This window comes from Hemiscyllium ocellatum, chromosome 9 (genome assembly GCF_020745735.1).
Source record: "Hemiscyllium ocellatum isolate sHemOce1 chromosome 9, sHemOce1.pat.X.cur, whole genome shotgun sequence".
Classification (NCBI taxonomy): Eukaryota; Metazoa; Chordata; class Chondrichthyes; order Orectolobiformes; family Hemiscylliidae; genus Hemiscyllium; species Hemiscyllium ocellatum.
The window spans coordinates 86,700,837-86,715,581 of NC_083409.1; the positions used below are offsets into that span (position 1 = coordinate 86,700,837).

The following is a 14,745-nucleotide window of genomic DNA, read 5'->3' on the forward strand; positions in this document are numbered from 1 at the left end:
ATTGACTTATTTACAAAGCAGAAATGCTCTAGGCCAAGAATTACTGAAGGGACTTTGTTGTCAAAGTTTCTCTGAGCAGCTCGCTTTGCAACATACACTTTCTCAATTGTTAATCTGTTAATATAGTACATTACATTGAGTCACAGAGCACCAAAGAGGTGCCCACATACTGAACATAACGTTTGTATTTTGGGGATGTGTGTTTTGCAAAGTATCTTTTCAAGGGAGAAGATTGTAGGGATTCTATGATATGATTCTATTCTATAATTTATAAATAAGCAAATACTAGCATAGCAGTGGTAAAAAACAAATTGCTTGCCTTTGTTCTTTTCATCCTCCTTCTATTATTATAGTTGACCAGACAGACCTATTTGCTTTCAGGAAGGAAGATATCACTGGAGAAGCTCCAGGAGCTTTATATTCTCTTTGTGAGCATCCTGTATTCTTTCCTGCTTGATGTTTGAGGAATTTTGCTCTGTTCAAAGTAGCTGTCTCATATGCCTGGACTGATCTCTGCAAATAATTCATTACATGTGACATACTCATATGCTTCTGAGAAAGTTAAGACATGATATAAATGCAAGTATTACTTTTCCCATTCTCAGATTCTATAAAACTTTCATTTATAGGCTATTTCTCTTTGGTTAGATATACCTCAAGTGATACTGATGTAGCAAAGAAAACAATTTGAAAATCAATAATGTAAGGTGGCAGGCTATTTATATGGATCATTAACTACATTCAACTTATTAAGAGTTCTATCGTATTGCAGTTAATCATACCATCATAGGTGGTTGCACTTTCAGTCACATATGCCCTAAGCACCAGATCACCAACCAGCTCTTTTCAAATGAATATATGAATTATTGCAAGTGGAATGGAGACCTTCTCAGTGTCATATCTCCATATCACAGATGCTGTGCAATAATCTCAGCAGGTGCTCTTGAAAAGAATTAATTCTAAATTGTAAATTTTAGTGCTGGGCATGGAAATGATTATGTTTATTTTTAAATCTGGATTGCACATTGCCATGCTAAATATTTGGTTCCAAAGAGTGAATGTGAATCCAACGAAGGTATAATATCAAATTTTCACAAGTTGCAAATAACAGAACAAAATAAGAATGAGAGGACTTTTTTCCACTGACGCAATAGTGAGGCCTGCTAAGAAAAAAGGCACTGAAAACTTATAAATAGATGAAAAGAAGAAATTATTATTTGACCTCCATATAATCTCAGCAGTTATGAAATTCTTAGGTAGAAATTGTTGTGACAGTTTTGTTTGGATGAATAGCAAGTCTACTCAAAGGAATGTAACAGGACAACTTAACAAAATATATTTTCTTTTATGTTTGATCCTAGAGTTAGTGTAATTCTCTAAAGTTAACATAGTTTTGAAGTTCTTTTGAACTCCTCGTAGGTTTCTGCCAGTTGTTTGTCCTTACATCAGCATAACTCTGGGGGAAAAGTTAATTTCCCACATCAGCCAGTAAGATCTTTCAAAGAACAAGCAATAAGAGCAGTTGGGCAGTGTGTGTAATATCTATTGAGAACTAAACTCAGACTGATTAATCTCATTATAACCGCTATAGCCAGCAAATAAAAGGAAAAGATTGTACTACATTTCAAATCTACAGGTTAAAAAAAAGCTAAAAATAGTCACCATTACTTCTTTTTGTTGTCTGGCTTGTGCATGTTTAAGGAATGTTGCCTCGTTAAAACACGTCATTGTTACACTGAGATTTTGTTCTTTTTGCAAAAACACTTTCTTGGGAGTAAGCCATTCAAACCTATGGCATTTGAGTTAGAGTTTTGATCATAAAGTTAAGCTTCAAAAAACTAACACAACTTCTAAATGGAGTCAACTAAAACACCATCTGTTTTAACACAATGAAAAAAATGGCCTAAAACCCCCCTTTTCAATATATGCTACATAGTAAGATTGATCATCTACAAGAGCAATGTATTATGTGACACTTGATTGGATGTTGCTGTACTGCCATGGTTTATAAGTGAGGTTAGAACAATTAGATTAACTAATGGTTTCAAGGGTCACATTGTAACCTGCTGTTACTTTGCAAGATATGTAACGTTAAATAGAATTCAGGTGAGAGTCTGATTACAGCATTGATTCGGGGAGACGTGTAATCCAAAGGCAAAAGAACTGTAAACAAGATAGGGAGTAGGCTGAGCCAATAACTAAAGGTAGGAAGTGTAATTGGGAAACTTTTAGGATTTAATTCAAACTCAGTGTGAAGTAACTGTGTGCTCCATTAACTACCCATTCCACTTAAATATATTGAATTCAAAACACACTTGAACAGTCAGACAAAAGACTAAAGTTAAAATGCCTTGAATTATTGTATTTAGAAGGTACCTATATGCTAAATTGTTGGAGCTCAAAACAAGCGAATGGTTACGACTTTGGAGAAGACCAGAATAAATTATTGTGACAAAGATACATTGAGAGACAATAGGTAAAATAATTCAGGATGATCACTTTCAGTGTGGGATATGTCAGGACTTTAATAAGCTTTGGCTTATTAAAGTATCACAACATTCTGGTTGCCCATAAACATACTGACTGTTCCTGCATGGATACAAATCATTGTGGCTCATATTGTGAATAAAGCAAGAATAAAGAAGCTTATAAAGCTAGGTTTAGAAGCTAGCATGTAAACTAAATGTACACCTGAAACCCTTAATAGCCTTCTTTAGCAGATATATGTATTAGCTATTAATAACATTGTTTATGTATATGAATCTTTTCCTTTCTCATTTAAGCTTGCTTTCTCCACTCTTAATTGAAAGTAAATTTGATAAATTGTTGTAAGGGACCTAATAAATTGATTTTTTTTTAAGATTATTCCTACAATATTTGATGGAAGGGGACAGATGACAGATTTAGCTCCTTCAAAATCTACTATGTAGTATCAGAACACTAGTCAGTGTAATAACAGTTTACAACATACTTCTTAAAATATCTGGTAAAATATTTGAATTTCATGCAGAGGTAGTCTATAATGAACGTTGCCCTGTTCCAATTAAAAATTATTAAATTTCCATATGCACACATAATATAACCTGACCAAGGTTGAATATGGTTTCAGTTATTTAGTATGTGCAGCACATACAATGTAATATGTTTGAATATGTTTGTCGTTGCTACCTGCATCATCACTACAAATGAAAGGACACCACATACTTAAGATAATGGCGAAAAGAGATTATAGTAAATCAATGAATGAACTGCATTAAGATGTCTCTCCATATGCATGAAATGTAATGCTACAGAGTTCAGATCACCATATGGAAGTGACCCTGAACTCTACTTCTTGGATAGTTTCCAATATGCACAGTGAGGTCTTTGTATACTTCTAGAGATTTAACAGGGTCTCCAGTCTTTTAAAAGATGGGACAAGTGTGAAGAACTACATAAACAACAACCAGGGAGCTTCAGTTCTATGTTGTATAAATACTTACACACACATGCGTATATATCTACTCTTGTTAAAAAGAAATGTTAGTGACTATGAATGAGTATACAAGGTTGAGATCCAAACAACAAGACAAAGCTTAGCAGGTGGGGAGAGAGGACACCATTGTTCTGGAACATTCTCAGTTCCTCTGAGAAAATGCCATACATTTCTTCCTGCGAATTTCTGATGTTTTACTTTACAATTTCATGTGATTTTCCTCAGTAAGAACTTTGAGAGCCCTGCAGAATCTTCCTTTTGAGAGTTTAGCATTGTTTCATAGAGTTCATCATGCTTTCTCCACTTTCAGTATTCATTGCATTCCATCAAAATAAATGTTGCACATTGATGTAGCTGAAGTAAGTTTGCTTTATCCAGATAACATTTAGTGGATCTTCCATTTCTGGGATTATGTTGTGAATCTTTGTTGAAGAAGCAGATGCTTTTGAATACAAGATATTTGTTATAAAAACAAACTTTCTTGGAGGATATTTCCAAGTCATGTCTTTTGAAGAACATTTTACAAGCTCCATGTATCTTTACTATGACTTTTGCATATTCCATTCGAAAACTGTGCAATGATATGTTTATTTCTGAAGAGCTTCATGGCATTCTTCCAACAAAAACATTGTGCAGAAACTTTTTGTGATCATAATGACTCCACACAATATAAAATTTGTATTCCTCTGAACAGAACAAATTCAGTGCATTCCTGTCATCTTAACATGGAGAAATCTTGGTAGTATTTTCACCTGAGGAATGACATGTACTGTTATACTCTATTGTATTATCTGTAAAGAGCTAGGATCTGATTAGCTGGCAACCATTATGGTGTGTAAGGGTTCTGGAGGCCATATTCACAGCTACACAAGAGAGTCATGTGATAATGTAAAAAGACACTGCCCAAAACAGTCATCTTATTAGTCAGCATTAAAAACAAATATAGTTTTAACTTTTCAAGTCTAAAGTGATTATTTCTAACATATGGAAACCAGAAAACATAATACCTTGGGAGTAAATGCTTGTATGTAAACATAAAACCTTTAAAGTTAATTTAATGCCGACCAGGAACATTAACTCAAATTCGTGTGAAGGAGAGAAAGAAAAACTAAGTACATCAGGCGAAAATGGAAAATTGGAATGTTGACTATTTAGCAAAGGATGCACAGCTACAGCCCATTATGAATTGAAATTCTGATAATGTCATGAAGGCATTTGAGAAAATTAAATTAAAACAAAATATTGCAAATGTTCGAGATCTGAGATAAAAAGAAATAGAAGATGCTCAATAGAAACTCAATAGGTCGGACACCATCTGTGTAGAGAGAAAGAGAATTAATGTTTTGAGTCAGATATGACTATTTTGCATTTCTGAAGAAAAGTCTTATCAGACTCAAAGTGTTAACTCTCTCTCTCCACAGATGCTGCCAGATTGGTTGAGCTTCTTCAGCCTTTTCTCTTTTCATGTTAACCAAAAGTGCAGATTGGCATTTAGTAGTTTCCTAAAAGGCACTAGAAATGAAGAGTGGGGTCAGTTATATCCGTCTGTGGATAAGAAATAACGAATTATATTCTTTTTGAACAGCTGAGGAGCTTACCAAAGAGGCCAGCATGATTCAGCATCCATCTCCAAACAAATTCAAAACACAGATCTCTCAGTATGAATTTCAATATCCTAGACTGGAGGTAGGTGAGCCTATTGACAACTTTGCAACAAGATTTAAAAATGCAGCCAGAAAATATTAAGTTTAAGAATACATATGAAAGGCTGATGGATTGGTTAATTTGTATGCTGCATGTCTTAAAGTACAGCAACAGTTAATCAAAAAGAACAAGTTCCTAACACTGTAGGCTGTAGATACTACCAAAGCGAATGAAGCCATGAGCAGGCAGATGAAGACAATGGCTACACAAATGGCTTGTCTTCAGCTGAGCTTAGAGAAAGGCAGCGTCATCAGTGCAGTAAACAGCAAGAAAAAATTGTAGAGAGAAAGAAATGTGAAGCATCTCATGGCAGTCACATGAATTCACAGATAGAAGGAAATGTTCCACATATGGATCAATCAATAGAGCTGTTGGAAAGGTCAACCATTGGGAAAAGATCTGCAGACAAATGAAGAAAGTGAAAAATGAGTCACCCAAGCCAGAGAAACAAGGAAAATGGGTAGAGAGAAAAAAAGAAATCCAAACCTTGGAAGATACCAGTGAGTTTGGGACCTGATTGACATACAATAATGTAAAATGTTTGTATGTGATATTTCTACAGAAAAGAAATTCACACAACAATTCAGATCAGGAGAGGATGAAAAATAAGCTGACAATCATAAACCCGAGTTGATATAGAGTAGCATCATTCTATGCAAACTATATAAGATCATTCCTGAAAATTTGTAAGAAAACAGTTATCCAAAAAAAGCATTCTGAAAGTGAGCAACATCATGTCAACAGCATGTGGGGGAATGTGATTCAGCAATCTGAATCAAAGGGACACACAAGATGTTAGCTATTTGTTTCACGACACTGAAACAGATGGTTCTGCTAAATTGGAATTGCACAGTCATATAGGGCTGCAGATTATCTCAGAGAACCACAGGTGAAGGAGGAGATACTGAGGGTTGAAGATAGTACAGCCAAGGAAAAGCATCTCTGATCAGAAACAAAGTTTTTCTGGTGTGAATGCACCCAGCATGTTTTGATAAAATGTGCCTAACCCGAACCCTAACCCATCCTGACTTATTCTGTGGTTGCTGGAAACCTGAATCAAACAGAAAATGCTGGAAAAGCTCAACAAGTCTGGCAATATTAGTGGAGAGAGAAACAGAGTTAATGTTTCAAGTCTATTGTGACTCTTCTTCAGTACTAGCATGATGACTACACCATTGAAAGAGATCCCGTCAGTGCTGGCAAAAGCAAAGGCTTTCAGAGGGCTTTAGAACCTGAAGTTAGAAATGGAATTATTGCTGATGCCAACATTCAATAAACCCTTTGAATGGTATAAACTCCTCACATACCTTTAGCCTTAAAGTAAGCTAGAATGAGTTCCAGCAAGAAGTAAATGAGATATACAGGGAATGCAAAGGAGCAGTCAGCAAAGCTGTTAATATCCAGATATATAGTGTAGCTGAGAACGATCATGATAGTCATCAACATCATGAAAGCTGGGAATGAATTAAATGCAGATAAATGCATTTTGAAAGTGACAATGCTAGTTCTATGCACATGATAGAACCAAGTCAAGTCCTGAAAGTATCAAGGCCACTTCTGGGATGGAATCCCTAAGAGATAAAAGAGAGTTATGAAGTTTCATTGGCTTGTTCTTTTGCACCACAAATGTTAGAACAGACAGCAAAACTGCAGAAGCTAATGAAAGGGAATGTAGACTATCAATGGTCAGAATCACATGACAGGAGTTTCAACAAACTCAAAATGCAGGTCTGTCATGCAGTTTTCTTTAACTCCGCAACTGGATGCTTCTGCAAAAGGACTGGGAGCAGCCCTAGTACAAGAGGAGAAGCCAATAGCATTCACATCCAAAGCTGCAACTTTAGCTGAGACCGATTTGCCAACACAGAGAGTTTTTGGCTGTCGTGTATGGTTGTCAGAAGTTCTGTACATTTCTCTATTGAAGAAATTTCACACTGGAGGTGATCACTGCCTACTAGAACAGATCTACATGACATATTTGTGTATCACACCAAGAAGAGTAAAGAGGTAACTCTTGAGGCTTGTTGCAAATTCACTCTGGAATTCAAGCCAGAGAGAGATAGACTGCCTCAAGAAACCCTAACTCAGTTGTTGCCACAAGAGAAGCAGCATATAGAAGATCTAGTTAGAAAGATTCATTACCTAGTGAATGTAACAAGACTTGAACACGAGTTAAATCAGAGATAGGTCCAGAAAGGCAGGGAGCTACCTCTCACAGGAAGTGCTCTTGAGATGCCCTGATAAGATCCAGCAATATGTCATTACTGGTCAGTCAAAGAAGACACCTCACAAGAAGATAGAGCTTTATTAACTGGATCCAGAATAAACATACTCAAAACAAGGCAGGAAGTACTTCTCTAGAAGACACATGAAGGCCACATGGGAATGGAGAAGTGTAAACTGTGATGAACTGTGCACTGGCTATCCATATACAAAGATTTTGAAAATATGGTATCTACAAGCAACGTAGGCCAGAAATAAAAGAATGCGTGACCGAAAACTGATGTAGCTAATGAAGTACTACCCAGGCTGCAGCATACCATAGGAGCTGATTTGTTCACATGCAATTAAAAATGGGGCCTCATAGTCACAGACTACAATTCAAAGTTACCTTTTATTCAGAAGGTGAAAGACTTGAGAATCACAACAGCCATCTCAGCAGTATGAGTTCTGTTTGCTGAACAGGGAATTTCGGAAACATTAATACATGACAATGGCACCCATTTCACATCCAGAGAATTTAAAGAATTTACTGAACAGTATGGATTCAACATTGTCACCTCATCACCATACTTCCCTCAAGAAAATGGATTAATAGAAAGACATATCCAGACTGTCAAAATAATCCCTATGAAATACTGAGACCCAGTCATGCCTTATTGTCACTCTGATCCACACCCCTCAAGGCTGACATGAAATCTCCTGTAGAGTTGTTGAATGGGAATAAAAGACTACTTTGTCAAGCAAAATACATCCCCAAGTGACCAGGAGGAAGTGAGGCAACGTCACACTGAAGCACAGGAAAAAGGAGATGAACACTTCAACAAACATGCCAAATCTCTACCTGAGCTGTTGAAAGGACAAACTGTACATGCACAGGGTCCAACCATAAAAACCCAGAGTCCAGCAAAAGCTATTGCCAAAGCTGAGACGCCAAGATCATATACAATTGCGACTAAAACAGTAAGCAAATGAGAAGAAAACAGTCAATAATCAATCTACCATTGAGCTGGAAAAAAGGAAAATATTGTCAACAACAATGCTGAAAAAAATCACAACCCAGCGGGATAATATTAGCAACAGCAAGCATAATCCTGCAACACCAGGAGCAATGCTTACAATATTGCCTGTGCAGTATGCCAACTTGCCACTGAGAACAACAAATGCCAAATCTACAAGATAAAAACACAACATCTTACCACCTGATTGATAACATGAATAATATCATTATAAAATATGCTATAAAAGGGAATACTACAGCAATAGGGACATTGAATTTTAAAGAAAGGGAGGGATGTTCTATATTATTGTGTTGTCTGGAAAGAACGAGAAACTAATTAGCTGGGAACCATTTGGTATGTAAGTGTAGCATGGGAGCCACATTCATGGCTGTGTTGGAAAGTCATGTGACATGTAACAGGACATTGGCCTAAAGCAAATTTTGTTACCAGCAGCACGGCAATCTGTATTAAACACAAAAAGCTTTAAATTTTCCAATTCTAAAGTATGATAATTTCCAAAATTTTGGAACCTCGAAGACATACTATGTATTCTAAGCTGTTAAAAGCCTGAAGTTACTGTTAATCTTTAGACTAGAAAACAGAATCAATATCAAATTATTTTTGGTTGATTTGCAATTTTCAGCAAAGGAGCAGCACAGATCAGAACTAAATCTGGTTCATGGTCCAACTGAAAAATCAGTTACCTTTGAACTCAATCAAGTTGAAATACAGGGCCCAGCAAACACCCCCTTTCTCTCCCACAAACCCACCCTCACACCCCTACCCCTCCTAATGTTCAACTATTAATGCCACTTTGTTATCTCCAAAAAAAAGTGTTGTACAGCCTTTTTACCTTGCCTAGGTTATTGTTCCTCAAAGTGAACGCATAGTCCATAGTGACGTAGTTCATCATCCCTGACACATGCATTCAACTGCAGAGACATTCGTGATTATCTGCCACTGGTTTTGCAAATCCAGAAAGGCGATATCTGTATATTTGCTTGGTCTGCAGCATGGATGATTGATCACTATCTCATCAGTATTAGAAAGAATCCCATTTTTATTTAACATTTTGGACAGTGTTAGGTCATAATTCGACTCGTAGCGTGGACAATTTCCACTGCAATATTTGAAATCTACAATCTCTTCTGATTTATAACCAAGTCCCAGGTCTTCAACTTTGAGCTTTAAGGTATTGATATGGCATTCACTTTTATTTTTTTTCATTTTCCTGGATCCTCTCCGTCTATTTCTTCGTGAGGTCTTTGATCGTTCTTTGCCTTTATGTGAACTGCCTGGTGATCGTTCATAGCGGCTTCGCACATCCTCTGCAAATTCTCCAAGCCTGTTTAATATTGCAGTCTGATCTGTAAAAAGGAGAATTTTAAAATAGTAAAGAACCATGGCTTCTCCAGTGAAATTACAGTACAGAGATACATATCAATTCAGTTTGTTTAGATGGCGTGCATGTTTGCAGCAAATCAATTCCTCTGTAGCAATGACTAATGTCAAGTTGTGTAAACATTAAAAATTACACCTGTGTAAACAAAATCCTTCTCAAACTCTTTTTCTGAGAGACTAGGCTCTCAACGTGCTTTGTTATGCACACTTGCCTTATTATGAGGTCTATAAAGAGCCATGATGATAAGTAGGGGTAAGAGTTGGCATAGGTACATGGAAATATCATGGAGGTGCTGGGTGGTGATGGGGTGTGGTTTGAGGGCTACTCTGCCTAAAATAAAACCAAGGGGACATAAATTTAAGGTGAAGGGTGGAAGGTATAGGGGGGATGTCAGGGGGTAGGTTCTTTACCCAGAGAGTAGTGGGGGGCATGGAATGCGCTGCCTGTGGGAGTGGCAGAGTCAGAATCATTGGTGACCTTTAAGCGGCAATTAGATAGGTACATGGATAGGTGCTTAAGCTAGGACAAATGTTCGGCACAACATCGTGGGCCGAAGGACCTGTTCTGTGCTGTATTGTTCTATGTTCTATGTTCTAAATAATCTGGACAAAGTGCCAAAGAATTGAACTGGGCCCTAGTGTCGGCCCAACTCAGTACTCAATTGCTCCTATGACCAACATCAATCTGCTTCTGGGGTCAGCATGCCTGCCTCTATTAAATCGCTGTTCCCTAGAACAACAGTAGAACAGAAAGGACCACTTTATACTCAAACTACTGGTCTTGATCGTGAAAATCCAACTCAATTAAACATTTCAAAGATATTTTGTCAGTTCTAAGTATTTCCAGCACATTCTGTTTTCATTTAAAATATAGTTGTGTGCAGCAACAAATTCAGATCCTAAGATTGCTATTACAAGTGATGATGTCACCAAATAAAACTTTCTGGAAAAATCTCATTGACAAGCACTGCTTCACTAGTTACTGGGTTAGATTTAGCTGACAACATTATAAACCTCCGCCTGTGTTAATTTTCCTCATTGTGTTTTTTTGAAATGTGTCTTTTCTCTCATTGCCCTTAGGCTGAATGTTTCATGTTTAAAGAGGAAAATGTGTAAATTGCTCTTGGGCTCATGAAAATACTGCCGAAACTTGTTTCTCTGAGGCACTCAGAAGCAGTGGAAGGATTGCACTCCCTCAGATTTTAACACAGTGCTTGTACTAGATACAAGTGTTGATACTTTCAACACTGTTTGACTGTCAGTAAAATGTAATTGAGTCATCAATTGCATTAGCCAACACTTTTCTATTTATAGAACTTGTAACAGAGAATAACATGCAGATGTGAGTGGAAGCCAGACACTTGGAAATGCTTAAAATATCCAAAAGGTGGAACTGACTTAAACTACAAGAATGTTATTTCAAATCTGCTGATATCATTAACCATTTTATGACCTGCAGTTTCCTCAATTATTTGTATCCCCATGGTTATTGTTTCCAATTTTGCCAAATTATTTTAAATGATAAATGGGTCATCCATTTAAAAACCAATTTGCATTATTACCACAATGTTAAAAGTTAGTTCTCAGCCCTCAATTGATGACAGCAAATGATGAACAAATCATTTTTTACAACACTTCTATCAAAGTGTTTTGCCCACTCTCAAGGCATAACCCTTGCATTATTAGTATGGCATGTTTCAGACTGAAATGAAATACACCCGAAGTGGCTTTGGGTAAATGATTGGAAACTTTACTTGTAAAATAGAACAAGTAAAGGAAAAGATTAAATGATACCTCTGGCTATGTCAAAAACACGGGTAAGTTTATGAACAGTTAGCACTGTACTAGGAAAGAAAGAGTGTCACATTGGACCCGCATTACTCAAGAACAAAAACAGAAATTACTGGAATAGCTTAGCAGATTTGGCAGCATCTGTGGAGAGAAGTCAGAGTTAACGTTTCCGGTTGAGTGATCCTTCCTCAGAACCTTATGCAAGACCTGGTGAGTTTCTAGGTACTTTGCTTGTATTTTGTGTTAGGGTAAGCTGTGGATCAAGATTGATCAGGATGTTTTCAAACCTGACAGAACCTAATTATGTAAAAAGTAACTAAACAGCCTTGCATTGGAAAAGAGAAGAATAGGTGAGAAAACTGTGGTGTTTTAAAATAAAAAGTAACAAAAAAAAGGAATTGTACAACATTGAAGTACATATATTTTTTAAGTTAGAGAATAAGCACAAGACGAGACAACATTTTTGCGAGCAACAAGACAACATTGACAAGTTCCAATAAGTCAAAAGAATTAGAAAAAGAATCTTCTTCCCAGAGATTATGAGTTACATGGAAATGATTCCCTCAGGAGACACTACCTTCAAAGTGAATGGATAGATTTATAAGGGAGCTAGGTATATATCTGTGGTTGTGGTTGGAGGGCGAAAACTGAGGATCAGAGAGATACTAACACGACCTTTTGATAATTTGGGGATAAACTAAAGGGAAGAAATCTAGTGTGACGTGAGGTAGGAGATCAATAAGTGGTGCTAGTGACAGGGAGAATTGGAGGTAGGGGGTAGTGAGTTGGCATTTGGGCTCCTCCAAATCCCATGGGAAAACTTACCTAGGTTGCAGTCCTTTAGTTTCATTACATGTTGAACAAGTCAGCATCCGCATGGTTTTGTGCTCTGATCCACTCCAGCCTAAAAATTGAACTTACATCTCATGGATCCCAAATGCATGCAGTAAATGGGCAGCTGCTTTGGGAGTTCTGTTAAGCAGGAAGGCAATGGCATCATGATAATGTCATTGAACTAGGAATCCAGAACCCCAGTTTAATGATTTGAGGATGAGGTTTATGTGCCAAAATGGTAGTTGAAGAAATTGGAATTCAATTAATTTAACTGGAAATAGAAGGGAGGTCTAATGACAACTACTTAATGACTGTGTATGGTTGTAAAAACCCATCTGGTCCTTTAATTTCCTTTCATAAAGGAAATCTGTCATCCTACCTGGTCTAGCTCACATGTGTCTCCAGATCCACAGCAATGTGGGTGATTCCTAACTCAATAAATGGTGGTTTAGCCAACAAAATCCACATCAAAAGAGCAAATTAAAAAGGCACTCTTCAATTTGTTGCTTGCCTTTTTGGCAATGATTGCAATGTTATCGATAATATATTGAAGCCACTTTGACCTGTTAATGCTGAACAACGGAAGTGCAAACTAGCTTTCCTGATGTTACACATTTTCTCATGGTTTAAATGAACTTGATGCACCAACTGGCCTTTCCTTCTTTAGATGTATGATTGATTTGCCAAATTATGGGTGTGAGGGGTCAAGACTGTCTCAGTGTTATTTTGAAAATATAGTAAATTGCTTCAAATGAAAAGAAACATTTAACCATATGTAAAATGGGTCCAACAGAATCAATTGGAAACAGAATCACTTTTGGTTGCATGATGAGGTAAATTTAGAACACTCCTTCTGCTTGAATCCAGCATAGACAGAGCAGATGAAAATAATTTCCTCTCCTCACAGCATAGATTCTAACAAATTAGATTAGATTAGACTTACAGTGTGGAAACAGGCCCTTCGGCCCAACAAGTCCACACCGACCCGCCGAAGCGAAACCCACCCATACCCCTACATTACCCCTTACCTAACACTATGGGCAATTTAGCATGGCCAATTCACCTGACCCACACATCTTTGGACTGTGGGAGGAAACCGGAGCACCCGGAGGAAACCCACGCAGACACGGGGAGAACGTGCAAACTCCACACAGTCAGTCGCCTGAGTCGGGAATTGAACCCGGGTCTTCAGGCGCTGTGAGGCAGCAGTGCTAACCACTGTGCCACCGTGATAATCCAGCTCCACATCATTATTTAGGTTCACAACCCATGGATGCATGGTTTGCCATGAATTGATAGCGCGTAAACACAGCCTGATAGAATACCATGATAAATCTAGGTGGAAAATGCAAAAATTCACCATAGCTTTCTCTGAGGATGCTTCTTTGATGTTTGAGTAATGGAATGTTTCCTTGGCACAGAACAGTTTTATTCTGGACATAACCTAGGAGCAGGGTTCAAAATAGATGGGGTTGGTGGATGGACTCATCCACAACATACCACCAGTAACCTGCAGAAAAGTAATGACAAGAAAGGTTGCCTCCATATAATAATTCTATGTATTACAGCTGCTCTGGGCCAGGACTGAATAATCAAAGGTCTAGAAAGTGGTACAACATAGCTTGATTGGAGGAACAGTAAGCAAGTGTAAGAGACAGAAATTATGAAGAGCTTCTCACAGATTGGCTTCTCCATAGCTGCTGCTCCAGTATCACCAATAACAGGTTCTCTCTCACACACCCTTGCTGCTCTGCCACAGACAAAAGCTATTGTTGCAGAGTGTTATGGACCAGGCCAGACCCCTGAAAACATTTCAAGAAAGTAGTCCAGACCCTAACTTTCCTAGTTGTTTTAAGCAGGAGTGAGGTGGATATTTCAGGTGTGAGGCAGCTGGGCCAACCTCTCGGTTTTAAACAAAACAGCATTTTTTTTACAAATTACTGAATGAAACATGAACAAAAGAGAACCACATTTAGAATAATTTAACTGATCTGAAAACCCAATCAACTCTCTCACCCCTGAATGATGTGGTTCCAAATATTGCAACGTCCTCATAAATACCCCCTTGGCAAAAAAAAAAGGCAAAAATCAAAAACATGTTCTTACAGGAGAGATGTCACAGAGAGAGAAGATTAGCATGAAGCTGTTTCTTTGGGTCCCCAGCTAAAACTTGACCAGTAGCTGCAAACAAAACAATTTCCTAAAACCAAACCAAACCAACCCTGAACTTGGAGGACTGGCCACTCCCCTTTCATTGGTTAAGTGTTTTTAAAAAGAAAAATGCTTAAAAGCTTTTTCAAGTAGATATTTCCAGATATT

The 14,745-nt window shown here is 37.5% G+C and overlaps 1 protein-coding gene across 1 annotated transcript in view; it reads right to left on the reverse strand.

Annotated features, from left to right (window-relative positions):
- Positions 1-9,309: 9,309 nt before the first annotated feature.
- The window catches only part of LOC132818535 (glial cell line-derived neurotrophic factor-like), a 100,965-nt gene continuing 95,529 nt past the window's right edge, over positions 9,310-14,745 (reverse strand). The window contains exon 4 of the mRNA XM_060829595.1: positions 9,310-9,767. Coding sequence (XP_060685578.1) covers positions 9,310-9,767 — 458 coding nt within the window. The remainder of the gene's footprint in view (positions 9,768-14,745) is intronic.